General features: G+C 48.0%; 2 protein-coding genes across 2 annotated transcripts; both read right to left on the bottom strand.

Moving 5' to 3' along the window:
- Nucleotides 1-1529: 1529 nt before the first annotated feature.
- Nucleotides 1530-5750, bottom strand: LOC121336993 (bile salt-activated lipase-like). The gene is made up of 8 exons (XM_041406711.1): nt 5733-5750; nt 5084-5122; nt 3852-3959; nt 3509-3626; nt 3051-3237; nt 2602-2805; nt 2166-2363; nt 1530-1734 (listed from the first exon to the last, which is right to left on the bottom strand). The coding sequence occupies exons 1-8, from the start codon at nt 5748-5750 to the stop codon at nt 1530-1532; spliced, it is 1077 nt and encodes a 358-aa protein (XP_041262645.1).
- Nucleotides 5751-12806: 7056 nt separating this feature from the next.
- GFI1B (growth factor independent 1B transcriptional repressor) lies at nt 12807-24000 on the bottom strand. The gene is made up of 7 exons (XM_041406949.1): nt 23833-24000; nt 18841-18969; nt 17360-17506; nt 16581-16843; nt 16175-16312; nt 15571-15736; nt 12807-15123 (listed from the first exon to the last, which is right to left on the bottom strand). The coding sequence occupies exons 2-7, from the start codon at nt 18953-18955 to the stop codon at nt 14945-14947; spliced, it is 1008 nt and encodes a 335-aa protein (XP_041262883.1). The 5' UTR covers nt 18956-18969; nt 23833-24000; the 3' UTR covers nt 12807-14944.
- Nucleotides 24001-25954: the final 1954 nt, after the last annotated feature.

The raw sequence follows: 25954 nt of genomic DNA, 5'->3' as shown, positions 1-25954 counted from the left end.
TGAAATTTATCTCCAACAGAAAACTCATCTGTCAGTGTACAATACCTTTCCACATTTAATCCCAGAGCTGGTAGAACATCTGTTGATAAGAGAAACAAAGAATGAAAGGATTCTTGTGCATTTTATGGTGAAATGAGAGTCTTCATAGGAACATGCAAAAATGGAGTTTGTGTTCCAGCTTTTAAAAAGGGACTCAGCTGGATCAGCAATGGGTTGGTTTAACTTTGGCTCAACCTCCCTTGATCACACACTGGTAGCATAAAAGACTCTCATGGAACCACTGAAGAAAGTTTTAAAAATCCATTCAAAGTTACATCCATTTGTACACTGACAGAGGAGCTCTGCCCTCACTGGCAGAAAACCCTCCAGCACTCAGGAATGATCTGTATGAAATGTGTTGGAAAGGATTCACCCTCTGCATTTGCCCTCTTGGAGCTGCTGCAGCTACTCACTGGGACAGGGGCAAAGCAAGAGGGAACTGCAGGTACTCACTCAATCTGGAAATTTCTTTTCTTTTAAAAAGTGCCGGTGAAGGCCAACAGTGAGAAAATGAAAGATGTTTCTTGTGGGAGATCTCCCAGATTGTTCTTCTGGCAAAGCCAGTCGGGGCCAGGAGAGCACAGGAACACATGGTATTGATCCTTGGAAACCCTGCCCTTGGCCCTGCTCCTCTGGAAGAAGGCAGGAGGATGGTTCTACTGCAGGAGCTCCCAGACCCTGGCTCTCCCCAGGGGTGGGCTCCCCATCCTCTGACCTCTCTGCATGGAGAACCTCAACACACACACCAGGGTCCCATCCCCTGTGACACCTTGTGCTCTCCTCCCAGCATCCACAGCCCTGATATCCCACACCAGCCCTGGGTTCTCCACACCAGCCAGGCCTGGGGGGCAGCTCCAGCACAGCTGGGCCCCCCTGCTCTCCCCACAGGGTAGCAGGGCCTGGACAGACCAGGTCCAGTGTATGGTATGTGGATGAGGACATGTGGTGGACAAGGTTTGTGGAAAGTTGTGCTTCTTGTTCTGCCCTGCTCAGAGCTGCAGCTCCTCAGCCCAGTCCAGCCCAACCTCTGCCCCAAAACCAGTGGGGAATCACCACCCCCAGGGATTTATTCTGCCCCATCAGTTCCTGAGCAATGTCAGTGCATGATAAACAGCAGGTCAGGGCTGGTTTGCATTCACCTGTTGCAGCTGTAGCTCTCTATGATCTGGCTGGCAGTAGCAGGAGCCTTGTTGGTGGCACAGGGAAATCCAGAGGACAGGTCAAGATTGGGGCTGTCCTGCCTGGGCTCACAGGGGCAATGAGGAAAAACAACCCCAGGGCCAACACCTGGCTGAGCAGGGAGAGACTGGACCCCAGCAGATCCCTGGGACAGTGGGGTGTCACAGCCAGGGGAATACACAATGGATGCCCACAAAATGGATGTCCTTTCCTGCCTGACCTTAATGTTGGCAAGAAAATCCTGTCATGGCAAACAAAATGAGAACCAGAGTCACTCAGCTACAAGCCTTTAATGCACTATCTTTAAAGGTTCAGAACATTAACTCCGACTGGGAAATGTTGGCAACCTGCGGCAGCTTCAGGTAGACCGAGTTCCAGAAGGTCACAAACCGGGACCTCAGGTCCTGCTTCACAGAGTCCTTGTTTATCTTGTGGTTGATATCCAGGTAGTACTTGCCATTGTCGGTGTAGGCTGGCCAGGAAACAGGCACGTCTGAATGCCCTTTGTTAGGGTCACTGGGAATAAAAGGAGACACAGAAGCTCAGTTTAATCAGGGCAGCTTGGGGATTCAGTTTAATGCATGACCATGCAGGGTGTTGGACACTGGGAGAAGCAATAGGAATTCTGAATGAGTGGATGACCTGCAGTCTCTTCCCTCCATCCCCACTGGCATCATCCCAGCTTCAGACAGGGACTTGTGTCCTGCCTGAACACAAGGATTCAGCAGTAAAACTCATCAAGTGGAAGCAGAGATCACAAGTAATGAAAATGCCTCTGCCTTCCCCAAGTGTGCCATGGATGAGGAGAAGACAGAGCAATCTCCAGCCCCGTGAGACACAGAGCCCTGCTCACAACACAAAGACAGAGAACTTCTGGGAACGATCCTGAAAAGTTACTGGACATTACCAGCAGCCTGAAGGGCTGCATCAAATCACAGATCACTCACCCAGTTCTGGCAAAATTGGTCCAGTAAGCAATCATGGCCTTTGAGAGAGTCCTGTACTTAGGCCAGTAGCCCAGAGGGGTGGCAAAGGGCTTCCCAAACACGTACTGCAGGTCATCAGCGTGGTCTGCACCCACCCAGCGGGGGTAGATGGGCATGCGGGATGGCTCCGAGAACAAGTAGCTGTAGGTCTTGCCACTCCTGGGAAATCAAAGAGACTGGCTTTGAGCAAGGAGAAAGCAGAAAAAGGGCTGCAAATCCCAACCAACACTCCAAATACCATCAGGGCCACAGATTCAGCCTTGGTAGATGTTCACATGTGTCATCTCACATGGGGTGGTTTCAGAAGAAAACATCCTGAGACCATTTTTAACTTCCATTTCCAATTCTCACCCTAACCCTCCTCCATGTGCAACAACCCCAGGACTGAGCTGCTCACTTGGCATTCTGCAGGTGCAGGTCCAGTGCCACCTGTGTGGGAATCAGGAAGATGTAGTCAGTGATCAGATCCACCACTGTCTTCTTCACGACCTCCTGCTCGGGTTTGTCACCCCAGCTCTGTGTGTAGATGGCGTAGGTGGCGTTGGCTCCAGCCTCGCCCCTATCCACGGTGAGGCCTTTGACCAAATTGTACACCTGGTTACTGAAAAGACAAATGATATTCATTAATTACTGACCAGCAGCTTCAGGTAGGGCAGAGCTCTTGCCTGATCCTTTCTCTTGAAGGCTCTGGACTTGGTAACAAAAGGCCTGGGCACCCAGGCTTGGAGTGACATCCTGTGTGGAAGGTTGTGCCCTGTGCACTCAAGTCTGACTCCGTGGGGTTTGGGAGCTACACTGAGGAGCAGATGTCTCCTGCTCGGGGTTCTGAGGGCATCTGTCACTCACGCAGTGACCTTCACCAGCGGGCGGTTGATGGCGGGTAAATCCACGCCGGCGAACATGTGCCCGTCCATGTTATTGACCCCAGCCAGGTAGTCGATGTCAGCAGCGTTGGCAAAGAGCTTCTCTGGCACGTCTGGGAGGAAATCCCCATCCACAACTGGAGAGAGGGCGAGGGTGTGTACCAGGGGCACTGCAAGAGACAAGTGTGAGGTCTGTAAGATGGCAAGGAATCACAGATGTGTGCTCTGGCATATCCCAAGCAAAGGCTGAGGTGGGCACTGTTCATCAGGTGCAATGTGCCTCTGCCCACAGAAAGGTGACTGCAAGAGCTCTCATTAATGTCCCTTTTCTGAAGGGCACAAGCACCACCACAACACTCCTGGCAGTTGACCCAGTGTCCTGCAGGAGATTTGGAGAGCCCAGGGTGCCTGATAGACCAGAGCACAGGCCAGGGCACTTACTGGACAGGTGGGTGAGCTGCAGGTGGTAGGCCAGGGTCAAGGCTTTGGGGTCAGAGATACGGAGGCAGTTGGCCAAGTCGGCGGTGTTGTCTGTGGGGCAGCCCACCTTTTCTCCAAGCTGTGGCAGAAAAGAGAGTGAAACATCCTAGCATTACTTCCAAAGTCAGGAGCTGTTTCTATGCAGATAGGTGGGTTGGTTTTAATTTCAGTTTAATCTCACAGCAGCAACTTTCCACAGCGCTGTTAGGCACAGCTCCTGCCCAATCCCTTCCTGGCCCTGCTCTCCTCTAGGGAATTGGTTTCTTTCTTTTTATAGTTTTGCAGGCATGATTTTACACATTACCTTTTTGGCCCAGACGAGCGGGTCCCTCTGGATGGCCCAGCTGCAGACCCCAACACCACTCTGGCTGATGGCTCTCTTGAACAGGCCCTTGTTCTTTGGGGATAGTGTCTGGGGGGCAAAGCAGAAACAAGAGGGCTTTGGGTAAAAACTCTTGAGGAAACCATGACCTGCCAGACCCCACTGGTAACCTCACAGCTTGTACACCCAGCCTGGGGAATCTGCCAGGTCTTGTGGTGTTCAAAAATGTCAGGAGTTAATGTTCGAAGGTGAGATGCTGAGAAGAGGAGGGGGATATGGAAAGTTAGGCATGGTCGTGTGAGAGCCCTGCAGGTGCTTCTTGTTTGGGCTGGAGACCAATATCCTCAGGTATCTTTTCTATTTTCCACATGGCCACCATCCTGATCAGACTGTACTTCCCACACTCAGTGAGATTTGGGTTGCAACATCTCTGTTATTTTTCCTCTCTGGTGTATTACCAGCTCTTTTGGATGCTTGCATCTGTCTTGGGAGCTTCTTCAGCTTCCTCGAGGACTCATTAGCCAGTTATTATGAAAATGTAGACACCCATTTATCCACAGCATTGGTGAACACCTTCTTCCAGGTCTGGACAGCAGCATTCAGTGGTTTAGTTGAGTTTTCTTCACCACAAAGACGGCATTCTGTGGGTGACAGTTCCTGCTGAGGCCAATCAGGTTCTCACCCCAAAACAGGGAATTGTTATATCCCTCTCTAAGAAACAGGGAAAGGACCAGGTTTGCAATTTGCCTGTGGCTCACACAGACATGGGGCTGTCACTGGAACATGTGAAAATGAAGTTTGTACTCCAGATTCCAGAAGAGAAGGGACTCAGCTGAGTGACCAGTGGGTTCATTTATCTTTAGCCCAACCTCTGCATCAAGAGCCAATGCAAGAGGAAAATTCCATTAAGATGTTTTTTTTTTCCTTTAAAAAGTACAGATGAAGGCCAACAGTGAGAAAATGAAAGATGTTTCTTGTAGGAGATCTCCCAGATTTTTCTTCTGGCATAGCAAATCAGGGCCAGGTGTGCACAGGAACACTTGGCATCTATTCGTGACAGAATGCCAGGTTTGCTGCATCCCAGCATGTGTGGGTTGTGCTGGGAGGGGCAGTGCTCTTCACCACATCCCCAGGTCCTCTCACCTCAAATGGACTTTTGCTGGAGTGGCTCTTGCCAGGCATTTTCTCCCTGTGCCTCCTCTGTTGTGCCAGACCTGAAGGGATAAAGTAGAACAAGGCAGCAGTTTCAGCAGCTGGAGGTCTCCAGCCCATCTCCCCCCTATTTCTGAGCTCTCCCTTTCCCACAGGGATCCAGCATGTGGGACATCTCTGGCACAGCTGAGCCCTGTGTCCCCCACCACTGTGGGGTCTTTGAGTCAGAGGTGGTGGCATGTCTGTGTGTCTGTATTACAGCTGCTGCTCTTTTTCCTGCTCATCTCAGCAAGGTGGGAACTGTGTGTGTTCCTTCTGTGAGAGCTCTGGCATGGGGTGGAAACAGAACCAGCCCCAAATACCCAGGAGCCAGCCTCCACCCACAAAACCATAAGCCTGGCTTAGAAGTTGTGATTAATGATAAAATAACTGTTTTCAGCCTGTAGGGTGCAGCAGTAGCACATTTTAATGGAAACAAAGAATACCAGCTTGGAAGGGATCTCAAGGATCACCTGACCCAACCTCCCTTGGCAAAAGCCCGGTCTAGTTAAGACAGCCCAGCACCCTGTCCAGCTGATCCGAGAAGTATCATGTGTTGGGGAAGCCACCACTTCCCTGGGGAGGTTATTCCAATGACTGATTGCTCTCACTGCAAAAAATTGTCCTCTAGTATCCAATTGTATCTCCCCAGGAGTCACTTGTACCCATTACCCCTCGTTTTTTCCACATGACTCCTCCTAAAGGGAGTCTCCATCTTCTCTGTAGCCATACTTTAAACGTTTGAACTTGGTGATAAGTTCTTCCCTTTTCAGGTGGGCTGACACTGGAGTTCTAGAGCTCACCTGAGTATTGTCAGACCTGAGGGGGGACTCCCAGAGCTGTGAAAGCAGGTGGCAGCACAGCACAGGGAAATTATTTCAAAGGAGCCACCCCTGGCACTCTTTACACAGCAACAATATCCCGGGTGAGCTCGAGGGGAAAGCCTCTGGGTTGTGCCATGGTTTTTCTGTATTTCCCAGGGAACAGCAGCAGTGTAAGTATGTACCCCAAACCCCTCTGGAACAGTTTATCCATCCCATATGTGTCCACAGTTCCTGAGCTTCCCCTTCCTTCTGTGCTTGCTTTTTGTGTTGAACTAATTCAAGGGGGAGGCTGCATCTCTCTCACAGAACCTGGAGGACTCACTGGGCTGAGAGATTCCCCAGATGTGAGCTCTCCATAAATTCCAAACACTTATTTTCCCTAAGATTTCATGGCAATCTTGGAAGACTGGGCTTTGAGTAGAGTGGAATGCCTTTATAGAGGAAATACTACATCTCCTAGCTGAGGTCTGGCTGGAGTTTCTTTCTTACTTTTTATTCTATAGAGCTGTTACACTGATCCTGTGTTTCACCTCAAGCAGGAAACAAAACATTTATGGAAAAGGTCTATGATATAAAAATATGATGCAGTGGCCAAAGCTGTCAGAAGTTAAAACATTACTTCCAACTGTCCTCTGCTAATGACTTGCATCCTTTTTTCCAGGAACAGTGACATTCAAAGTGCCTGGCAAGGGGTTTCCAGATTATTGGAAGTTTTGGTTACAGAGAGCAGAAACTTCTTCTGAAAATAGCTTTCTTAGGGGAACTCTGTTCCAGTGTAAACCAGAATGGACTGTTCAGTTCTCATCTATACCAGTAAAAATCCCCATCAGCCCTGTGCAATGCCCAGATAGTAGAGGGTAGAATATGCTTCATTTCCTTCCACATTGTGTTCTCTTAGCAATGTTCCACAGCATTAAGTATCCAAACTACAACATTTTTTTCATGTTATTATTGCTTCCCTTTAAAAAACCTCTTGTCTTTATTGGGCATTTTCATCCTTGGCTCGTGTAACTTCACCAACTTTTATCTCCCTCCTTCGAGCCGCAGCCTTTCCCCGCTCATCTTTGTAATCTGACATTGTGATTTGTTCACTTGTGTGCTTGTTTTTCTCCTCGAAGAAGATTTGCTGAATCATTGGGGAGGAGGCAAGAGCTGTAGAGGCAGCTGGTGGCCAGTGATAAAACCAGGGCCACATCCAGCCTTCAGGGTTTGCAGGTGACAGCCCTTCAGTTGAAGGCCTGAGTCACATTCCCTTCTGAGCTAAGATTGCTGGGCACTTGGGGATTGAGGAAGAGAGGATGAGGAGGTGGTACCCCCAAAGCAGAAATTATTGTTCCTGCTGACTACAAAGTTCATGTTGTATCCTCTGCAAAATTAGTAATGATGCTGTGAGAAAACTTGCAGGCTGGGGGCTAAATCCTGCTGCCTGATGGATATTGTGCCCTTTTGAAGTCCTTAGGCACTATGAGCTTTTCAAATGTAAAATATTATCAGTCCTGCTGAGTTCTCCACCACCACAGCTGTGGCACTGTGCAGCAGGCACAGGGACATGGCTCTCTGACTTTCCAGCTGTTTCCCTGCGTTCCAAGCAACATGAGAAACCTCAGCTGTCTCACGCACACTCAGTCTGAAATCCGAAGTCTTCTGCCCTGTCAGCTCTGCCTTTAAGACACCAGCAAATGAGTTTTGTGCAGATCTCGTAAGCATCAATCAGAAAGAAAATCTTACCAATAGTACATTGTATTTTTCCTAAGAAAAGAGCTTTAACTTGGGATGTTCTACTTAGTTTTAATATTTCAAAGAGGTAAGATAAAGTTGGTTAACAAACAAGACTGCAAGTCCAGCTCGCCTGAGTTCCATTTCTTGTTGTCCTACTCAAATTTGGGCAAATGTTTTAAGGTGAAAAATGCAGGTTGGGAGATCCCAATGCAGAGTCCTTGTTTTGATGCTTTATGGGGTTTTTGTGGGGTATTTCATGATGCCACTCCAGTGTATTGCTGTGCAAGTGCAGGAATTCTACCTTGCTCTTATCTGCAGATCTTGAAGCTGCTACAGGTTGGATCTAAATAAGGAGCTGAGGCAGGGATGTCTGACTGACACAGTGCTCCACCATGTCCACACTCTCAGGATGGGGCCCTTTCAGGAACAGGAATGCTCTGTCATCTCCAACTTCCCCTTCCTCAACTGAGACAAGAGATAACTTCTACTTTATAAAGAGAAAAAACCAGTGAACTTGACCACTGCTAAAAATCCCACCAAAGCTCCTAATATAGATGAGCCTGGGATGTAAGATAAAGTCCCAAGGCTTTAAAATTATTCAAGAGGAAGGCAGAATCAATGGAGATTGGTTTTTAAACCCCTTGTTCTTCATGAGGAAGACTTGAACATCAGAACTGTGTTGGTTGGTGCTGAATGTGGCTGTTGGAGCTTGCTGAGGAGCCCTAGATGCACAGAGGAATTAAATGGCTTGGAGGTTGTTCATGACCTGGAGAACTGCAGATTATGGGCTGGAGCAGAATCAGCTGTGAGAAATTCAGCCTGAGAGTGGTGCAGAAACCACAGGGCTGTGACTCAGCTGGTGTAACTTCAGATGCCTACAGATACTGGGCTCCCTCTCTTCAGGGAGAGAAGTAGGTGCATACAAGGCAGGACTACAGCCCTGGTTTAGATATGTGCTTTAAGAGAGAAAAATCGTTGCCTAGGTATGTTTCTTATCAAGAAAGGGAGCCTTTGAGTCACAAGGTCACAGCAGAGATCTCCTGACCTAGTGCTGAAGGTTTCTTGCCTCATATCCCATGGAGAGCAGGAGACAGCACTGCAGCCAGGCAGCCAAGGAGGAGCACAGGGGCAGGGCTTGCATCTCAGTAAAACCCCCAGATACAGGCAGGACCCAAGACACCAGCCTGAACCAAAGGTGGTGGGATGCAGGATGAGGGCTAGCCATAAGGTCTGGATGAGCAGTGACCTGATGACAACATGGTGTGGCAGGCTAAAGAAACATGTTAAAGCTGCAAGTGTGACACTGGTTCATCCTGCACGACCCAGCTTCATCAGGGAAACCAAGCAGAGGATGTGCCCTGCAGGGATCTCTCATTCCCCTCCCTGTCATGGCTGAGGTGTTTGCACAGGGAGCTTGCACAGGTCCAGGGGAGCTCATCCAAACACAGGAGGGAGTCCCTGCTATGATCTTCAGCTGGATGGATTTGGTTATTGCTGCCCTAGGAGAAACTGTGAATGGGTATTTGCTGGCTCTTGCTTTTTGAACTCAAATGGGAACAGTCAGGATTTTCCCCCTTCTATTCACTCAGGGGTCTTTACTATTTTTCAGAGACAGAGCAGTTATCTGTACACCAAACCTTAGTGGCTGGTGCAACTGGGAGGTGGGAGATCCCCCTCCCAAACCTCGCAGGGAGAAGCTGCTCTGGGCACTGAACAGGAGCAGCTCGCTCAGTAAGCATCGGAATTGTTTGTTGTCAATCTGACTCTCACACTCAGAAATGCTCTTAGAAAACCTTCCCCGTGGTAGGAAGGTTTTCTAAGAAGGTAGAAGGTCCCCTGACCTTCCCTCAGGTCCCAGTGTTCATGTTTGCTGCTCCCAGGCTGCACTTGCCCGGGTTATTTGCACGGATGGGGGGCTGCCTGGGTGGCAAAGGGCTGACAGGCCTTTCCTGCCAATCTGTCTGTTGTTCAGATGAAGTGGTTGGAAAGTGCTCACTCTCCAGTTCCCTCTTTGGCTCAGGCACTCTGATAAGGCCTGGGCTGTCCTATCTTGCCCTGGGAGCTGTTCCTCCTCCCTAACAGGCTCCCTTCCCCGGCTGACAGTTAGCAGCCGGCAGTGCTTGATAAACTTATCAGACCAAAGCTGAGCTCAGTGCACGCTCAGCTCCTCCCCAGCCCCAGATTTCCCCATTCCTGAGGACTCTCTGCTCTCTGCCTGCCTTGCTGGGACAGTGAACACAGATCCCCTTGGGCCCACAGGTCAAAATCAGCCCAAGGACCAGATTGAGGAGTGCTCAGACTGAAGCAGCAGATTCAGAGTCAGGGCACTGACTGGGATGTTTACAGCTCATACCCAGCTCTGTCTCTCTCCCTGCAATATTATTCACAAGTCAAAATGCTCTTGTCTGGTTTATCCTCCCTGTGTTGCTGCTCACCCTGTTCCTCTGCTGGTTTTGAGTTCAGTGGGTTCAGTGCAGGGTCTGTGTGCCTGCCTGCAGGATTGCTGAGCCAGCCCTGGAGCGAGGGTGCCCTGCTGGGTTCAGTTCCTATCGCTGGTTATTGCTGGCACAGTTGGGCGTTCCAGCCCAGATCAAGGCTCCATTGTGTGAGGTGCTGGATCTGGGAGATAAGGAGGAGCACTCTCATTCCTGACTATCTTACCGTTGAAATAAACAAGTGAAATGAAGGGGAGAGGGGGAATGATTATCCTCCTCTCACAGATGGGGTGAAGATCTTCTGAGAGCTTCACAGTGTGCTGAACAACTTCAGAAATCCAGCACTCAAGTCTTGCCCAAGGTCATGCAGTAAATGTGTAGCAGATCTTAAGTCTCAGTTTAAAGTTGCAGCCTTAAGATCAGTGTGTGTCCATGGTGACTGTTAGTTTTAAGATGGTGGGCCAGGAATTCTGCAGAGATCTGTGTTCTCTTCTCATCCAGCACAGAGATTCACTATCCCTGAATAATTTTTGTGTGGCTGTTCTGGGTTGCCTTCTCTGAGTGGATGTGCTATTCCAGGTGAAAAGGGGGGGAGAAATCTCTGCTTTGTAAGAAAATTAAATGTTTAAAAAATGGTTTGTGATGTACTTATTTTTTATTATTCTGTAGCAGCACTGCAGGATGAGCTTCACATCCAGTTCCACGCTAGGCCCCTAATTGCAGGCAGGAATGCTTTCCCTGTGCAAGGAAATGTGTATGCAGCTATTTCTGGGAGATTGCCCCACACCTTCAAGTTTCCTTTTGTGTGCTGTGCTGATGGGCTGGATTTAAGCTGCTGCTGTGTCTCCATCACCTGAGACTGAGGAGCAACCTGCTGTGAGAACAAGGGTCTCTGCTCTTGTCTTTTTTATTTTATTTTATTTTTTACCGAAAACCCTTTCTTGTGATGTCTAAGGCAGGAAGGAAGTGGATGCAGCAAATAACTTTAACCAGTAGAACCTGCACCCAACTGGAGTCTAATTCTTCCCTGTCCTTCCTCTCAGTTCTGTTTAGGGCTTCCTTAACAATTGCCAACACAAGAAACCTTCAGGTTCTTGCCTTCTCCAGGATTGCACTCTGTGAGGTTATTATAACCTGAAGATAAGTTCCAGCCTAATGCCTTGCTGGCTGGGAACACACCTCTGCTTCCTGCAGGTGTCCCCTGGCTCTGTCCTCATGAGGAAGACAGAGTCATCCCGTGTCCAAACTGAAATCCACCCTTAATCACAGCTCTTCTGGGCTGCTGCTCTCAGTGCCTCAAGGCTGTCTGGAAGACACAGAGGCACCTCTCTCCTCCTGACAATGCCCGGGGTTAGTGCTTTGCATGTCCCTCATTTGCTAAACAAAACAGCCCAGAGACCAGGATTTATTTTTCCCTAGCAATAAAGGGAGGGAGGTGTGAAGGGGACTGGGGAAGTACAGGATACAGAGCCGGCTCAAGGAGAGGCAAAAACAATCAGCTCTTTCTTCAGCCACAGAGATTAGTTGAGATTTTGCTTTTTGCTATCTGTTTCCTTGACTGACTGACCAGAATGTTTGTGATGCAAGGGGAGGTGGTGGGAAAGGGGCTGTACCAGAGTGATCGGAACTGAAGAGGATTTGCATGTTTGGAGAGCAAGGCCAGGTGTGTTAGGAGTTGGTGACAGCCATGGCCTGCTCCTGACGGGTGCTGAGCATCCTTGGGTACCCGTGGTGTAGATTCAGCAGCTCCAAGGATCAGGGTCTGCCCGTGGCTGGTGCTGTGCTGGGAGGGAAGAGGGGACAGTGGGGCTCTGCCATGGTTTTCCTTCAGGCTGCTGGCATCCACAGGCCTCTAGCAATACCATGGCTTGGGCATTAGGTGATCTTGAAGTGGCAACTCATTACTCAAGTGGAAGAAACTGTAGTGTCTTAGTGGAAAACACTGCAAGTTAATTCCCTGTCCTCTCCTCCCTTTTGTCTCCTCCTGTCTCTGGCTCACTGGTGCCTTTGCCAGTGGTCTCCTGCACAGGCTGTGTCTCATACACTGCCTGTGCCTGTGGGTCAGCCTGGATCCCCTGCACTGCTCTGGCACAGCTGTGCTCTCCTGAGCTCTGCAGCAGCCATCCCAGTGTGCTCCTCCCCTCGCTGCCCATCCAGCCAAAGTTGTCCCTGGATCTCCTGGGATGGGCTCCCCAGGCTCCTCACAAGCACCAGGCTAAGTGTTAACAACTCCAGTTCTCTCCTGGCACTGCCTCCTCTGGTGTAGCTGCTCTTCAGGAATGTCTGGGATCAGTAACCCACCCTGGAGTCCTGGGGAAATAGCAGACAGTGCTGAGGTGATTTGTGCTGTGTTTGAAGGGAGAAGCTGTAGGAGCACACAGGAGAGAAGATCCCAGCTGTACATTGAAGGTTATAGCTCCTCTGTACCTTGGAAATCAAGGACAGGAAGAAAATCTAATGGATACAGCAGCTCTTCTTCATGAGGCTCAGAAGAACCAACTGTCTGGTTTGGTTCTATGAGTGGTCACAGTACTCTTGCCAACTGATGTGTGCCAGCACTTGACTCCAAATGGCCAAAATTGGGAAGCTTTACATGAGGCACCCCTGCTGTCCCCAGGGAAGTCTGTGCTGGTGTGCCTCTGTGGTTTGGGGCTGGAGAGTTTTGGTCCTGAGCAGTCCAGATGCTGACACCCTCTTTGAATATTTCTGTTTGCAGATTAGTGGAGGACAAGGGGAATAACAAACACAGTTTGCATTTTGGGCAGTAATTTTAATAAGCTGAAATGGCTTTACCTTGAGCAAGGCTTGTGCATCTGTGGGTGTTCACAGGTGTGTGTGGGGGCTGGGGACCAGTTCCATCACAGGTTATGCATCTTCCCCAGAAAGGCTCAGGAAAGGACAGCAGGGATTTTTGGGGGGCTTTGGCACTGTCTGTTGGACACACATTCCATGTACCTGCTGTGCCCTCCTGCTCTGCAGAGCTGGCTCTGGCTCCCTGGGGCTCTGCACCAGTCTGTCTCCAGGATGAAAGTCTCTCTAATGGGAGCCCTTTCTTGCATGTGAATTTCCATCTTTATCCCCACTCAAACCATAAAGAGCAATCCTAGACTCTTTCTCTTCTCCTTTTGCACCCCATCCCCACTGCCTGTGTCCCCAGAGTCAGGTGTGAGCCGTTCTTTAAATGAGTGTTTTGAACACGAAATACACTGTGTTAGCCCAGTTACTAAGAAGGAACAGATTTATCAGATAAATCCCAGCAGGCCTGTACATGTCACTGTCTGGTATAGTGCAATAAAAATATACATTAGAATAAGTATAAATACATATTTACAGTCTACAAGTAAAGCCAGGAGTACAGACTCTGGGTTTGAGCTTCCAGGTACATATTAATGACTTACAGCTTAGGCACAGCATAAAAGGGGCAAGAACATTTTAGGTCTTAGGAGAATAACTTGGGATTTTACAGCAGTGGAACTGAGGGCAGTTCTCTCCTGGCAATACATGAATTTTCCACTTGGATCATTTTGTCTTTGCCCATGATGGGCACTCCTTCATAAGCCTCTGGAGTGAAATGGCCACAGCCTGTTTCCAGGGTAATTCCCACTGGTGTCATTGTCCAAGGCCATGTGTTCAGGGATGCAGTTATGGAGCGAGCCATGTGCTGCTACAATGCCCCAATTAACTGAAAACACTTGTCTGTGTTATAATAATGTTATAATAATACTTTGTCCTTCCTGTTAAGAACTCAGGGGACTCCACAAACCTGAGTGAATGGCCCCACGCCACCAGGAGGGGTGGAAAAACAAAAGCCCAGTGCAGTGCCTTGCCAAAGGTTATAGAGAGAGAATTTGGCAGAGCTTGGAGGGGAACTGGTTCTTTACTTGCTTCAGTGCTTTGCTTCAACCCCTAGACCTGGCAAAAGCAGGAAATACCACTGCTGTCTTTGTATAACACTTGTGAGGTGCTTGCATGCTCTGCCAACATATACAGGCTCAGTCACTTCCTCCTTGAGGAGAGTGCCTGGCAAGCAGAAATCTGGCCCTTGACATTGATATCCAGGGTCACTCCTGCCCGTGCAGTGACTCAGGGTTGCTCAGGACAGCTCTAAGCTGGCATGTCCAGCATGCAGGGAAATTTTGTGGGACATACCAGCCCCGATTCCAAGAGCAGCCAGACTCTCCCATGGCACCAAGACATGGGGATTATTAGCTTGTGCCTGGTGCTGTGGTGTGGTTCTTCCTGGAGCCTGCTTGGGATTTCTGCAGCATGGTGTGTCTGAGGAATGTATTTAGAGACCCCTGTTATCTGCTAGGGATAGGAGCTGTTTCTTCAGTATTTTCCTCCCACTCCAAGCTAAAAATACAGCACAGTTAACTTGTCATTTGATCACAGTAAATGCTCTGCTGAAAGAAATGACTTTAAGGTGTCTGTTGGCAGAATTTATGGCCTGGGCAAGTCTCTGCAGAAGGCCTGTCCAGGTTGAACACAGCTGACTGAATGCAATCTATTTGCATGCCCTGGGCTTATCTTCCCAACCATCAGAGCAGAACACGGTTACAGCACCAGCTTTGTACAGATTGTTGCTGCCACCAGCCCAGGAGTCCCCTCCTCCCCGCTGGGCAGCCTGATGAACTGGATTCTGCTCCTGGTGTAAAGCCAGAGTAACAGTGACCTTGGAGGAATTCCTCTGGATTTACACTTGAGCAGTGATGTCAGCTCTGGGCTGGTACCTGTCGCAATCAAAAAGCGAAAGCTCCCACAGGTTTCTTTGGGATGTGCAAGGCCCTGTGGTTCCAAACACCAAAGCCAATGCACGACTTGGCCAGTCCCCAGGGGAACACAGGACACCATGGGAGCTTGATGAGCTGGGTGGAAGTGCTGGGGACAGTCTTGAAGCAAAGAGGCCTCACTTGAGGCTGTGCTGGGTCTCTCGGTGCCTGCGCAGATCCACCTTGCGCTGGAAGCCCTTGGCACAGAGCTCGCAGCTGAAGGGTTTGAAGCCCGTGTGTTTGCGGCTGTGGGTGATCAGGTTGGAGCTCTGGCTGAAGGCTTTGCCACACACCTGGCATTTGTGGGGCTTCTCCCCTGCAGGGAACAGAAAATGGTAAAAAAAAATAAATCACTTTAACAGATGAAGGAAGAGAGATAGAAATAAATGCATTTTAGCAGAGTCAGACTTGCTTGGGCATCAGGGTGCTGCCAGCCCAGCTCTGCTGGTGATGTGTCTGGATTGTGACCCAGCACCAGAGGGTGAGAAGAACCAGGGACAGTCCCCTGCAGCTGAGTGACCCATTCCCTGCATCCAGGGCTGGGTACAACCCCACATGCACCAGAGGCTGGCCAATAACCACCTCTTTGTCAGGCAGATGTGCTTCAGCCTCCTGCTGTCTCAGCCCACATGGAATATAATGACTTTGCAGTGCCTCTGGAAGCTTATCCCCAGTGCAATACCCCTGTGCTTGGGGACTGTGTGTGTACATCGGCATGATGGGCTCTAATTTTGGTTTTCTCGTGGAATATTTGGTCTGTCACCTGTGTGGATGTACGTGTGCTTCTTCATGTCTGACTTCTGGTGGAAGCGCTTCCCGCAGTACTGGCAGGGGTAGGGCCGTGTGTCCGAGTGGATCAGCAGGTGAGTGGAGAGGGTGGAGGAACGTTTGAATGTCTTCCCACACATCTTGCACTCAAAGCTTCTTTCCTGTTGGGGAAGGAAAATCATGGGATGTCTGAGGCTGCAAGACATGTGACAGAGCTTGAAGAGTGATGAGAATTGTAGATTTGATAAGCAAATCTCCTTGGCTCGTGGACTGATAATGCTGGGTGCAGCACAAAGGGAATGCAGGGAGGCTTAATTATGGAAATGGATCACATCTTGTGATCCATTGCATCCTTTAGCAGGAGGTGAGGCACAGAAGGGTGAGTAGCAATGATCCTCCCTTCCCTTCCAAGGAATTCTGAAGGGCAGACTGAGATTTGTGAGACCAAGAGCTATGGTTGGTTTTCAGAGCTCCTGTCCTTGTCACTGCGTGCCACAGGAAAGGCATCACGTTTGTAACCTAGGAAGTGTCACTTCCTCTGTAATGGATTAAGCAAGAGCTGAGGTCCAGAGCTGGTTCTCTGGAACCATGCCACCCACCTGGGAGTGGATGTTGGTGTGCTGCTCCAGGCTCACGGCGTGCCCAAAGGTTTTGCCACACACTTCACAGGCAAAGGGACGGGTCCCGCTGTGAGACCTTCGGACATGGACCTCCAGTCCGTGGGGAGTGGAGAACACCTGCAAAACAAAATCCCTGTGATTTTTCTGACATGAGGTGGCTGCATCTCCATCTCTGTTTTCAATTCCTTCCCTTTATTCAATTCTCCCCTCTGTGAGAGCTCATGTGAACTGCAGCATTCCCACTGCCCTGTTCTCCTGACTGCAGGCCCCGCTCTGAGCCACACACTTTGGTGTGCCTGACTGAAGAATGGCTTTCATGCTTCATGTGTGCCATAAAAATCCCTCCAGGCCCTCCCCATCCCAGAGGTTCTCATCCAACACACACCTTGTTGCACTTCACGCAGTGGAAGGTCTCCATGTCTGAGGAATAATGCAGGCTGTAATCCAGGGGGGGCTCGGTGCTGGGCAGGAGGTGGCTCCCATACAGGCTCACAGGGTGCTCCAGCAGGGCTGACTGCATGCTGGAAGACATCTGCTGGTAGCTGTATGGCATGTGGAAAGCATCCCAGGGAAAGCCAGCTTTGTAGAAGGTTGGGGTGCTTGCTGTGTTGGTGCAGTCCTTGATCTGCAGCCCTGGCATGGCCATCTCTGAGTTTGCAAAGGAGAGGGAGAGGTGATGTGACCATCATTGCCATTGTTCAAAAGTTCCCCATCTTGCCTGACCTCGGGAGTTGCAGTAGGTAAATTCTCCTTGATTCAAATCCTGTTTCCCCAGGTAAAGTTCCCATCGTGACTTTGATTTCAATCTGAGGAAATTTTATGGCAAAGAATGCCATGGAAATTTTATGGCTAAGGGAATATGAAGCCCCCTGCTAGCCCTCCTTGATGAGGTGTTTGAACAAGTATCCTGTGGGCACCTGCCTCGACCCACATAGCACAGAGCTGCATTAATGTGGGGAGGTTAATTCATTGGGAATAACAGCAAAATCCTTCATTCTTTCTGATGAAATACAGAATGCTCCTGATGAGCTCTGACTGTGGCAGGTTTGATCATTGATTTCAAAATAAGAATTCTCATTTACTGAAAATCTGGGCCCAGTTTTAAGGGCTCCATAACCAGCTCAGCCCTGATCTCTTTTGCTGTTGGGGTTTTGGGTAGCCAACCTTGAGCTGAAGGGCCTGGCAGCATCCTGCTCAGGTACTGGAAAGGGACACTCTCTTCTTTCAGTTCAGGTGGGTCCTTTTCTTGTTTTGGAACCACACATCCCAGGTCCTGTTTCTTGATGTCCTCTGGTGTCCTGTCTCCTGTGGCTGTAAAGAGCAGTGTCACACTTAGGTCACAGCTGTGTCACTCTTCTTGCTACAAGAAGAGTCTGTTTATGTGAGTTTTGAACTCTTGTGTGAACTCCTGCCTGGACACAGCAGCCCATGCTCAATTCCCTGAGGAAGTGCAGAGTGATGCAATCAGCATTCAAGGTCTGCCCATTGCTGAGGAAGGGAAATTCCAAGCAGGATGAGATAGGCAAGGCAGAGGGGGCAGGATGAGCTGATAGGATCCTTGATACCTGATACAGTTAGAGAAAACCAACCCTAGAATTATGTCTGTAAGAATAATTTCCCTATTTAAAACCATTTCCATTTGTGTGGGAAACTAACAATCACTAACTTATTAACCTCCCCACCCCTCTCCTGAGAGAGCTGGGTATTGTTAACTTGGATTTATGGACAGCCCAGTAGGGAAGCAGACTGAGCCTTGTCTCCTCCTGCCCACACCCCCATTTATTTCTCCATGCTTGTCCCAGCCCTTAAAGACACCAACCAACCCTTGTTAAACTTTGTAGTAAAAATCTGAAAACAGAGGTCCAGCATGTGTGTCCTTTCTGCTGGAGATGGGATAGATCTGCTGAAGGACAGTATTTATCTCTTGTCAAAACCTGCCACTTCACCAGACACAACAAATGGCTGAAGGATGATGGCAGGAATGGAAATTAAAATGTTACCTCCTTTCTTTTTTATCAAACTTATCTCAGGGCTAGACTCTAATTTTCTAGAACAAAGGGTAAACTGATCTCACATTTGAATAAAGAAAATTTGAATGCGCCTGAAGGAGGAAGAAGATAATTACCCTGGCCCTGCCACGGCTTGGATGGCTGCAGGAGAGCAGGAGCAGGAGCAGAGGGAGGACAGCAGGGATGGCAGAGCTGTGTTGGGTGGTGTTAACACCAGGAAGCGACGGTAAAACCCCGAGGTAGAGAAGATGCAGTCCAGAGGGAATGTGGGCAGTGAGCCCAGAGATGGAGGTGGCAGAGTTGTGAGTTTGTAGAACACTGACAACCCAGTGCAAGCTCTTTTCCCAGCTATAAGTGGCCTGAAGTTGGTCATTTTTCCCAAATGTGACCAACTCCACACAGCATCTTATAGCTCAAATCTCCCCAGCAACCCAGCAGAAAACAAGGAGAGGATCAGAGCAGATTTGGTGCAGGGAAAGGACACACAGTAAGGGATCAGCTTGCCCTTACACTGACATCCCTGTGTGGAAGCCCTTGGATGCTCTTTAGCTCACTCATCCTGCTCCCTTAGCTGCCTACTGAATGATTGATTGACCTTGGTGTGTTCCTACAAGGCCAGGGGATGGATTGACTCACCAGTGAAGGCAGAGGGGACTGGAGCCCACGTGAGTACTGGCAGGTCATCTTCCACACAGCGGTGCTGGTGATAGGTGTGAGCCTTTTTGCTCTTCACCAGAAAGGAACGTGGCATCTTCCATTCACCTTCTGGGATGAAACACAGACAAACACCAGCTAAACCTCCGTGGCTTGGGGAGTAAATTCCCACTTGTTTCAGATTAAGTGCACTCTGTAAAAACCAAACTTCACAACCCACGCCAGGCTGAGGCAAAGGATTACAGAAAAAGAAACAGGGACAGGCTTAACCTGAGATCTGTGTTACAGACCAAAACTGTCTGTGGCAGACAGGACCTGTCTCTTGCAGTCCTGCTCTGACTACAGGACAGGCTGCATTTCTGATCTTCTCCTCCCTGGCAGGACACAGAGGGAACCATGGGTTACAGATCCCCACTGGAGAAAGTCTGAGTGTTTGTGCTGCACCTGGAAGGGCCCTGTCCCACGCCATGGCCTGGGCTCTACTGTGAAATTATTATATAAACAGTGGTAGAAACAACACCAATAATAGGAGAGAGACAGGGAGATCCCTGCAGAATGATGTGTGGAGGGTTTCCCTCTTGCTTGAGTAGTTGGAGCTCTGTCTGACAAACAAGAGAGCAGAGGCAGAGCAGGAGGGCTGGGTGAGAAGTCACCTTTTGGACCCAACTCAAGTATTACAGACCGTTGAAAAGGCGGGTTAGGGACAAACATAAAATGCTGAAATTTAATCATACCAAATTCTCTTGCAATGCATGTGTTATCTTTGCTACCCAGAACCCAGCCCACCCTGTGCCCACTCCCTGGGGCTGGTAACTGCTCTGATGGAGGCAGGGTGGCAACAGGGACAATGTTGTGTGCACTAATATCAGCTGGTGCCTTATTTGCATGTGTATTTGCATTTCCCCTTGTAGTTGTTTGGGATAGAGGCACTAAAAACAAATCTTGCAATATTTCATTTGAAAAGTCAGCATTTAAGTCCTGGCTCTCTGTTGACTGGAAACTGTTATTAAGTTTTGTTCCTTCCTGAGAGCAGTCCAGTGGAACTTACTTATTTACTAAAAAAAAAAACCCAAAAATCCACAAAGTTTGCACCTGTTAAGCAGGAATGATATGAAATGTCTGTCCAAGGACAGAGCAGTCCTGAAATCCCAAACAGACAGGGATGGAAAGGTCTGTTCCCCAGAGTTCAGAAGTGCCTGTACTGCCCCTTCATGCTAAATATAATTACAGAGCCCAGTGATGTTTTGTTTAAAGGTCTGAGGGCCACATTTACAGTGCTGTGGGATTCCCACAGCCAGGTCTGCTGGGGACAGGGGGATTGCCAGGGTGCCCCCCTTTGGATATGCTGCTGTCTTTGAAAATCTGGTCTAGGATTCCCACTGTTCCATCTATGATTTCAGGGATAACTCTTGTTGGTTCTAACCATTTTTTCTTGTGAAATGACTCACCTGTTTTTCTTCATCTTTTTCCAAGAAATTTACGTGTAGCTTGAGGTGAATAATAGAAAGCTGAGGCCATAAGCAGACTTTTAATTTAATTTTAGAAAAAGGACGGAACAGCACTGAGGATGGACCATAAGCAGGCCCTTGAGGGAAGGGGCACTGAAGCACACATGGCTGCTTTTTGCTCTCCTGGAACTCTCTAATGAGGTTTATTCAAAGATCTGTAAAGAGTCCTGCAGCCCAGTGAAAAGCTGCAGGCACAGAAATAGCTGCACTCAAAGACAGGGCTGCTCTGCAGTGGGTTACAACCCTTCAGCAGCTCTGCTCAGCCCGTGTCCCTGCCATTCCAGGGACTGCTGAGCTCTTGGTCAGTCCCAGCTGAGCCAACCCTGCACTATACACCTGCCCCAAGCTAAGGTGCTGCCTCAAACCCTTCAAACCTGGAATTTCCACTCCTGTCACAGGGGTTTTCCCATGTGCTGGGGCAGCACTGTGTCCACAATGAGGGGTATTCACACCAGGAAACTTCGGGCATCAGATTCCTCTGCCTGAATTAACCAGCTCCTTGTTCTCCTGGGCTTCCTCCACGGTGGAGGAGGAGGAGGCTGTGACAGTGGGTAACTGGAGGTGAGAGCCTGCATCCAGCTGTGCCTGCTGGAACAGCCACTCTCCCTGCCCTCAGGCTGGAGAATCCTGGAGAATCCTGTGGCAGCAGCTGGGCAGCTCAGCCAGGTAAATCACAGGACTGGAGATGGGTGGTTTAAGCAATCCAGCAAAGTTTTATGGCAGTGCCCATATGCCAAGTACAGACAGCACTAAGCACAGCCCCTCTTTCCCAGTGGTGCCTGAAAGCAGATGCCCATGAATAAAAAGAATCTTTCTGGATGTGTTTGCCTCAGCCTGTGTAAAAGTCAAATTTGGTCCAGTATCCTGAATGCTGATAACGACTGAGCACAACCATCCTCAATGGACTGAACGTTGCAAAAGGAAGTCACCTTCCCCCACCCCATTTTACAGAAAAAAAAGGAACTGGGAGCCCAAAGCAGAGTTAATTAACAACTGCACTGGACTGGCTTTGTGATTCACACAACCAGGCTGGAGGAAAGCTACAAGCAGAGATTGTGGGAGGAAAAAGGACTGTTTTTCCTTGAAACTCCAGATTATCTGTAGCAAGAGATCAGCTGCTCCTAATGGCTCACAGGATTTCCCAGGAAAAGCAGTGCTGTGGACAATGGACCCTGCACCCTGCTACGTTTTAGAGTTATTGAAGCTTTTCACAGAATTTAGCTTCAATCCATTGCTGAAAATTAAACTTTCTTTTTTTGTTCATTTCAGCCTCTGTGGCAGCTGTTTCTACCTGGACTGGTAAGTGCACAAGGGGATTTATTGCTTGGGCAGGAGTGCCCATCCAAAATGGAAGTGTTCTGGCATTTTTATTAATTCAATATAGGACATAAAACCAGTAGGTGGCTAGAACTGGCATTCTTATTAGCCTGCCATTCATGCAGCTGTATAATAACATTCTAATGTGCCTTGAGGAAAAGACAGTGGGAGCCAAGGGGAAAAAAGCAGCTTCACTATTTTGGGCACCTCACCTGAAGCACCTTAGAAGGGTTTCTTTCACCAGTTATAAATTCCCCAGTCAGATCTGAAAGCAGATCCAGCATTTGCAGGTTCAAACTCAAAGTTCCTTCATCCTCAGCAAAGCTTTTGGATGATTTTGCAGAATACCCCAGGTAAAACTCTAATGGGACACTGAAACATTGCAAATGGGCTTGGTTTTTAGTTTAGGGGTGGCTTTCTGACTCCAGGATCCTCAATTTACTGGATCCTGTGTTCCTCAGGAAGCCCTCACTCTCACTTCACTGCACAACAGCTCTCAGCTCCCAAACCCACAGGACTGGTCCTTGATGTAATTTAGAGCAAATTCACACTCTCTGTGAAGCCTTTAATGAAGCCTTTGGTGGGGACAGGGTTTGCAGGATTGTGCCACGCTGAACCCAATTTGCAGTGAAGGCTCCATTCTAAAGCTGACTTGCATTTTCCTCTAAATTCAAGTCATTCTGTTTTCAGATTTCCAAGGTTAATTGTAGAGACTAAAGTCTTTTTCCTGCTGCACTCAGTGAAACATTACATTTTAACTGCCATTACAAGGCTAGAACTCACTAGCAGTACATTACACCACATCCTCAGAAAGGCTGATGGGCATACAAAGTTTTAGGCTAAAAAGCACTTTTTCCTTTCCATTGTTTAATTTATATTTATATCTTAATATTGCCCTTTTCATGCTTTTTTTTTCCTTCTTTTTATTTTTTTTTCTGGAAAAAGTGAAGCTTCCAAAAATACAGAATAGTTTCTCTTTCAAAATATTACATTTTAAAAGAAAAAAAAGCACAAAGTAGAACATGATGTGTCTGTGGTTTAAGAACCAAACCAAAATAAAATAAAATAAGAGGTTTTATAATTTTTTTAAATATAAAGTCAAATTTGAAAGAATTTCAGCTCTTTACAACAAAATTAATCATTTTTTTACTGGTCCACCCTTGCAAAATCGAATGTACTTTGGGCAAGTAACTTAAACACCACTTTTTTATTGGAAAAATGAACAGAACATTTTTAATTCTTGTGGTAAGACTGGATAAATGGACATTATGGCATGGGCAGCAAATTATGGTGGAAATCTTGCCAAAAAAGTTGAACAGAAATGCTGGTATAACTGCAACATCCAGAAAAAAAACATATTTAGACTGTAATTGCAGCACTTGTTCTCTGGAAAGCTCACATAGCTCCCCATGATGTTGGGAATGCCACTGGTTTTAGGAAACTTTGCCTTAGGGTTCCATGGATGGAATTATGCAGTGCAAGCTCCCAAATTCCAGATCTCCTCAATGTACAGATGCAATTTCAGTGTGAACTTGCAAACCATTAATGTATTGAATCAATCTTGTGATATGAGAAGAGCCTATAAATAGCTAATTCCATATGCTAAAAAACTGTTAGATTAATCAGTCTATATTCAAAAAGGGTGGAAAAATAATAAAAGATGAATTCAAAGCAAAAATCCTGAATGGGAGAGGAATTGTCATCCACAAAAACTGGCACAGGTGATGGCAGAAGAGGTGTGCTGCTCTCTGAGTGTTAAGGTCTGGCCCTATAAAAGAGCAATTAATTAAAAGGTAAAACACAGTTTGCCCTCTCCTCAATGGCAAAGTAAAATAATCCACAGCTCCTGCTGATGGAGCTGGCTGGGACACAGGTACCTGAGACCATTGTCACACCTCTTATATTTTTTCTATTACCATTTTCATGTGTAAAAGTGAAGCACATGGCACATAATTTCAAAAGGTTCAATTCAAATGAGTCAGGTGAACTATTACCACAAAGGAGCCCTCAGGACAAGTGGCTTAGGCAATAGAATATATTACATATTTGCAGACACGAGCGAAGAAGGAGGAAAAAAGCTTAGAAAAACAGATCAGAAAAATGAGAAAACCAATGCAATTAAAAGTGTTTAAAAGAATAAATCAATCACCTGTTTGAGGGACTTTGCTTTACTGGATTTGCCTTGAAATCTCCCCAGACAAGCCAGACGTCGTCCTCTCTCGGGACTCCTCTTCCACTTTTTCACTTGGTCGCAGTCAGTTGAAATAGATACTTCTCCTTTTTTCTCTCTGTTTTTTTTTCCCCCTGTTCCCCTCCCTGATTTTTCAATCAGATTATTTGTGTCAAAATCTGGCGGTGAAGAAACAGCCAATAAGAGGCAGAGCCCAGAAAGTATTTGCTTATCAAAACTTCCCAGGACTTTGACAACTTGAAGAGAATTCACGATGCCCGGCTCGAAGCCCTGGGGGCAGCACCCTTCACTTTTGGGGGCAGCTTTGCCTTCTGCAGGAATACTCCTCTGTCATATTGACAAAAAGCATGACACAGGAAATAATGTACTGAGCAGGCATTTGTTATTTTGTCTTTTCCTTAAAAAAAAAAAAAATTATAAAAAGCCCTTAAGAAACCTGTATTTTTACAGACATTCATCCCCGCATCATATCTCTCACAAACAGACACACCATCTGTCTCACACACACACACACTCACATACTTGGGGCTCATAAACAAAACCATCAAGCACATGTGCACAGAATTATTTTATTCCAGAATGGATCTTTTATCTCTCCAATTTCCAAGGAAAAACGAATAAATACTGGCATGGTCTAACTGAAGAAGATGCGTGTTAATCACCCTTCATTTTCCCAGGCATATGTGTGTGCAATCCACACATATTTCAGGCATTGCTCTATCTATATACAGCTGTATACAGGGTATAAATATAGATTTAAGAAAGCTCATTAAGCAAGCTCATTAACAACAGCTTTGCAAAAAGCTCTTCAAGTGCAATAATAAGAATTTGCACTTCTATCGCTTGCTTTCAAAAAAGGCATGAGAACGGGTTTGCAAATGTGAAATAATTGAGTGTCACAGTAATGGCCCAGTGGAAGGAGGGAGGATGGAGCAGGGGCAGAGCGACTGTCCCCAGGTTGTCTCTAGCACAGCAGGGAACAGGAGCTGGAGAACAGATTTTTCTGTTAGAATCCTTGGGCATCACTCTTATTTGGAGACAAACAAGGAGAGCTGAAATCCCCAAATACTTGGGAGAGAGAGAAGGGGAGTAATTCCCTGATTCCACCTGTTCTCTAGTTACCCCAACCCTCCTGGCTGTGCAGGTGCACAGTGGCATGAGCTGTGTGTCCCTTCAGATGTGCCCTCCTGTGCTCACAGCTCTCTCTGTGCACGTGGAACTGAGAGTGCAGAGACGCCTTCCAAGGAATTCATCATTCCAGAGGTAAAGAAGCGTACAGCAGCTGTTGTGTGCTGAGTGCTGGACTGCCACCAGCAGGAAAACTCCTCTGGAGATGGGGTTTCCCGCTCCACTCGAGCTTCCAAATGCACTTCACTGCTTCCTACAGCTGCGTGGCTCTGCTGGGTCCCTTTTCCTGCTGCAGCCCAGGGTGGGGAACACCAGGAAGGAACAACCTTTGTTCTGCCCCGGGCTCAGCGGGAGGCTGGGGCTTCCCTGACAGAGCAGATCCAGGGACACCCGGGGCTGAGAGCTGAGGGATTCTGCACCGGCCGTGGCAGGGCCGGCTGTCCCCAAGGCTGTGGCAGCACAGGCACGGGTGCCAGCCGCGGCATTGCCCCATGGCACCGGCCGGGCTGTGCAACGGGACTGATGCAACTCGGAGATAGGAGCGTGGATTTCACCCGCATTGAGAAAGATTCAGATTTTGATCTTAACCCATCTGTCATAATACTGAGCATAATTAATTCTTGTTGTTTATAGAAGTGAACAATCCCTTTTCCCGCTCCCTCCTCCCCTCCATATTTATCTAGGCGAGTTTTGCATGAAAGAAACGTTCCCAAGGCATTGTGCTTGGGAGCTGATTTGCATCCTCTTAAACACAGGCATTTGAGGGATTACATTTCCCGCTACAAAAACAAGCATTGTAACAGAATCCCAAAATGTACACTGCAGCTTCAGGGTTTCGTATGAAGACAGTTACAGGAATGAAACAAAACAGGACAATTACAAGCTGCTGAAAAGGACTGAGATGTAATTTTATGAAACATTGGAGCTGGCTTCTGAGCACAGACTTCCCATT

Source organism: Onychostruthus taczanowskii, unplaced genomic scaffold, assembly GCF_017590055.1.
Source record: "Onychostruthus taczanowskii isolate IOZ18803 unplaced genomic scaffold, ASM1759005v1 scaffold25, whole genome shotgun sequence".
Taxonomy (NCBI): domain Eukaryota; kingdom Metazoa; phylum Chordata; class Aves; order Passeriformes; family Passeridae; genus Onychostruthus; species Onychostruthus taczanowskii.
This window is presented reverse-complemented; position numbering and strand designations above follow the sequence as displayed.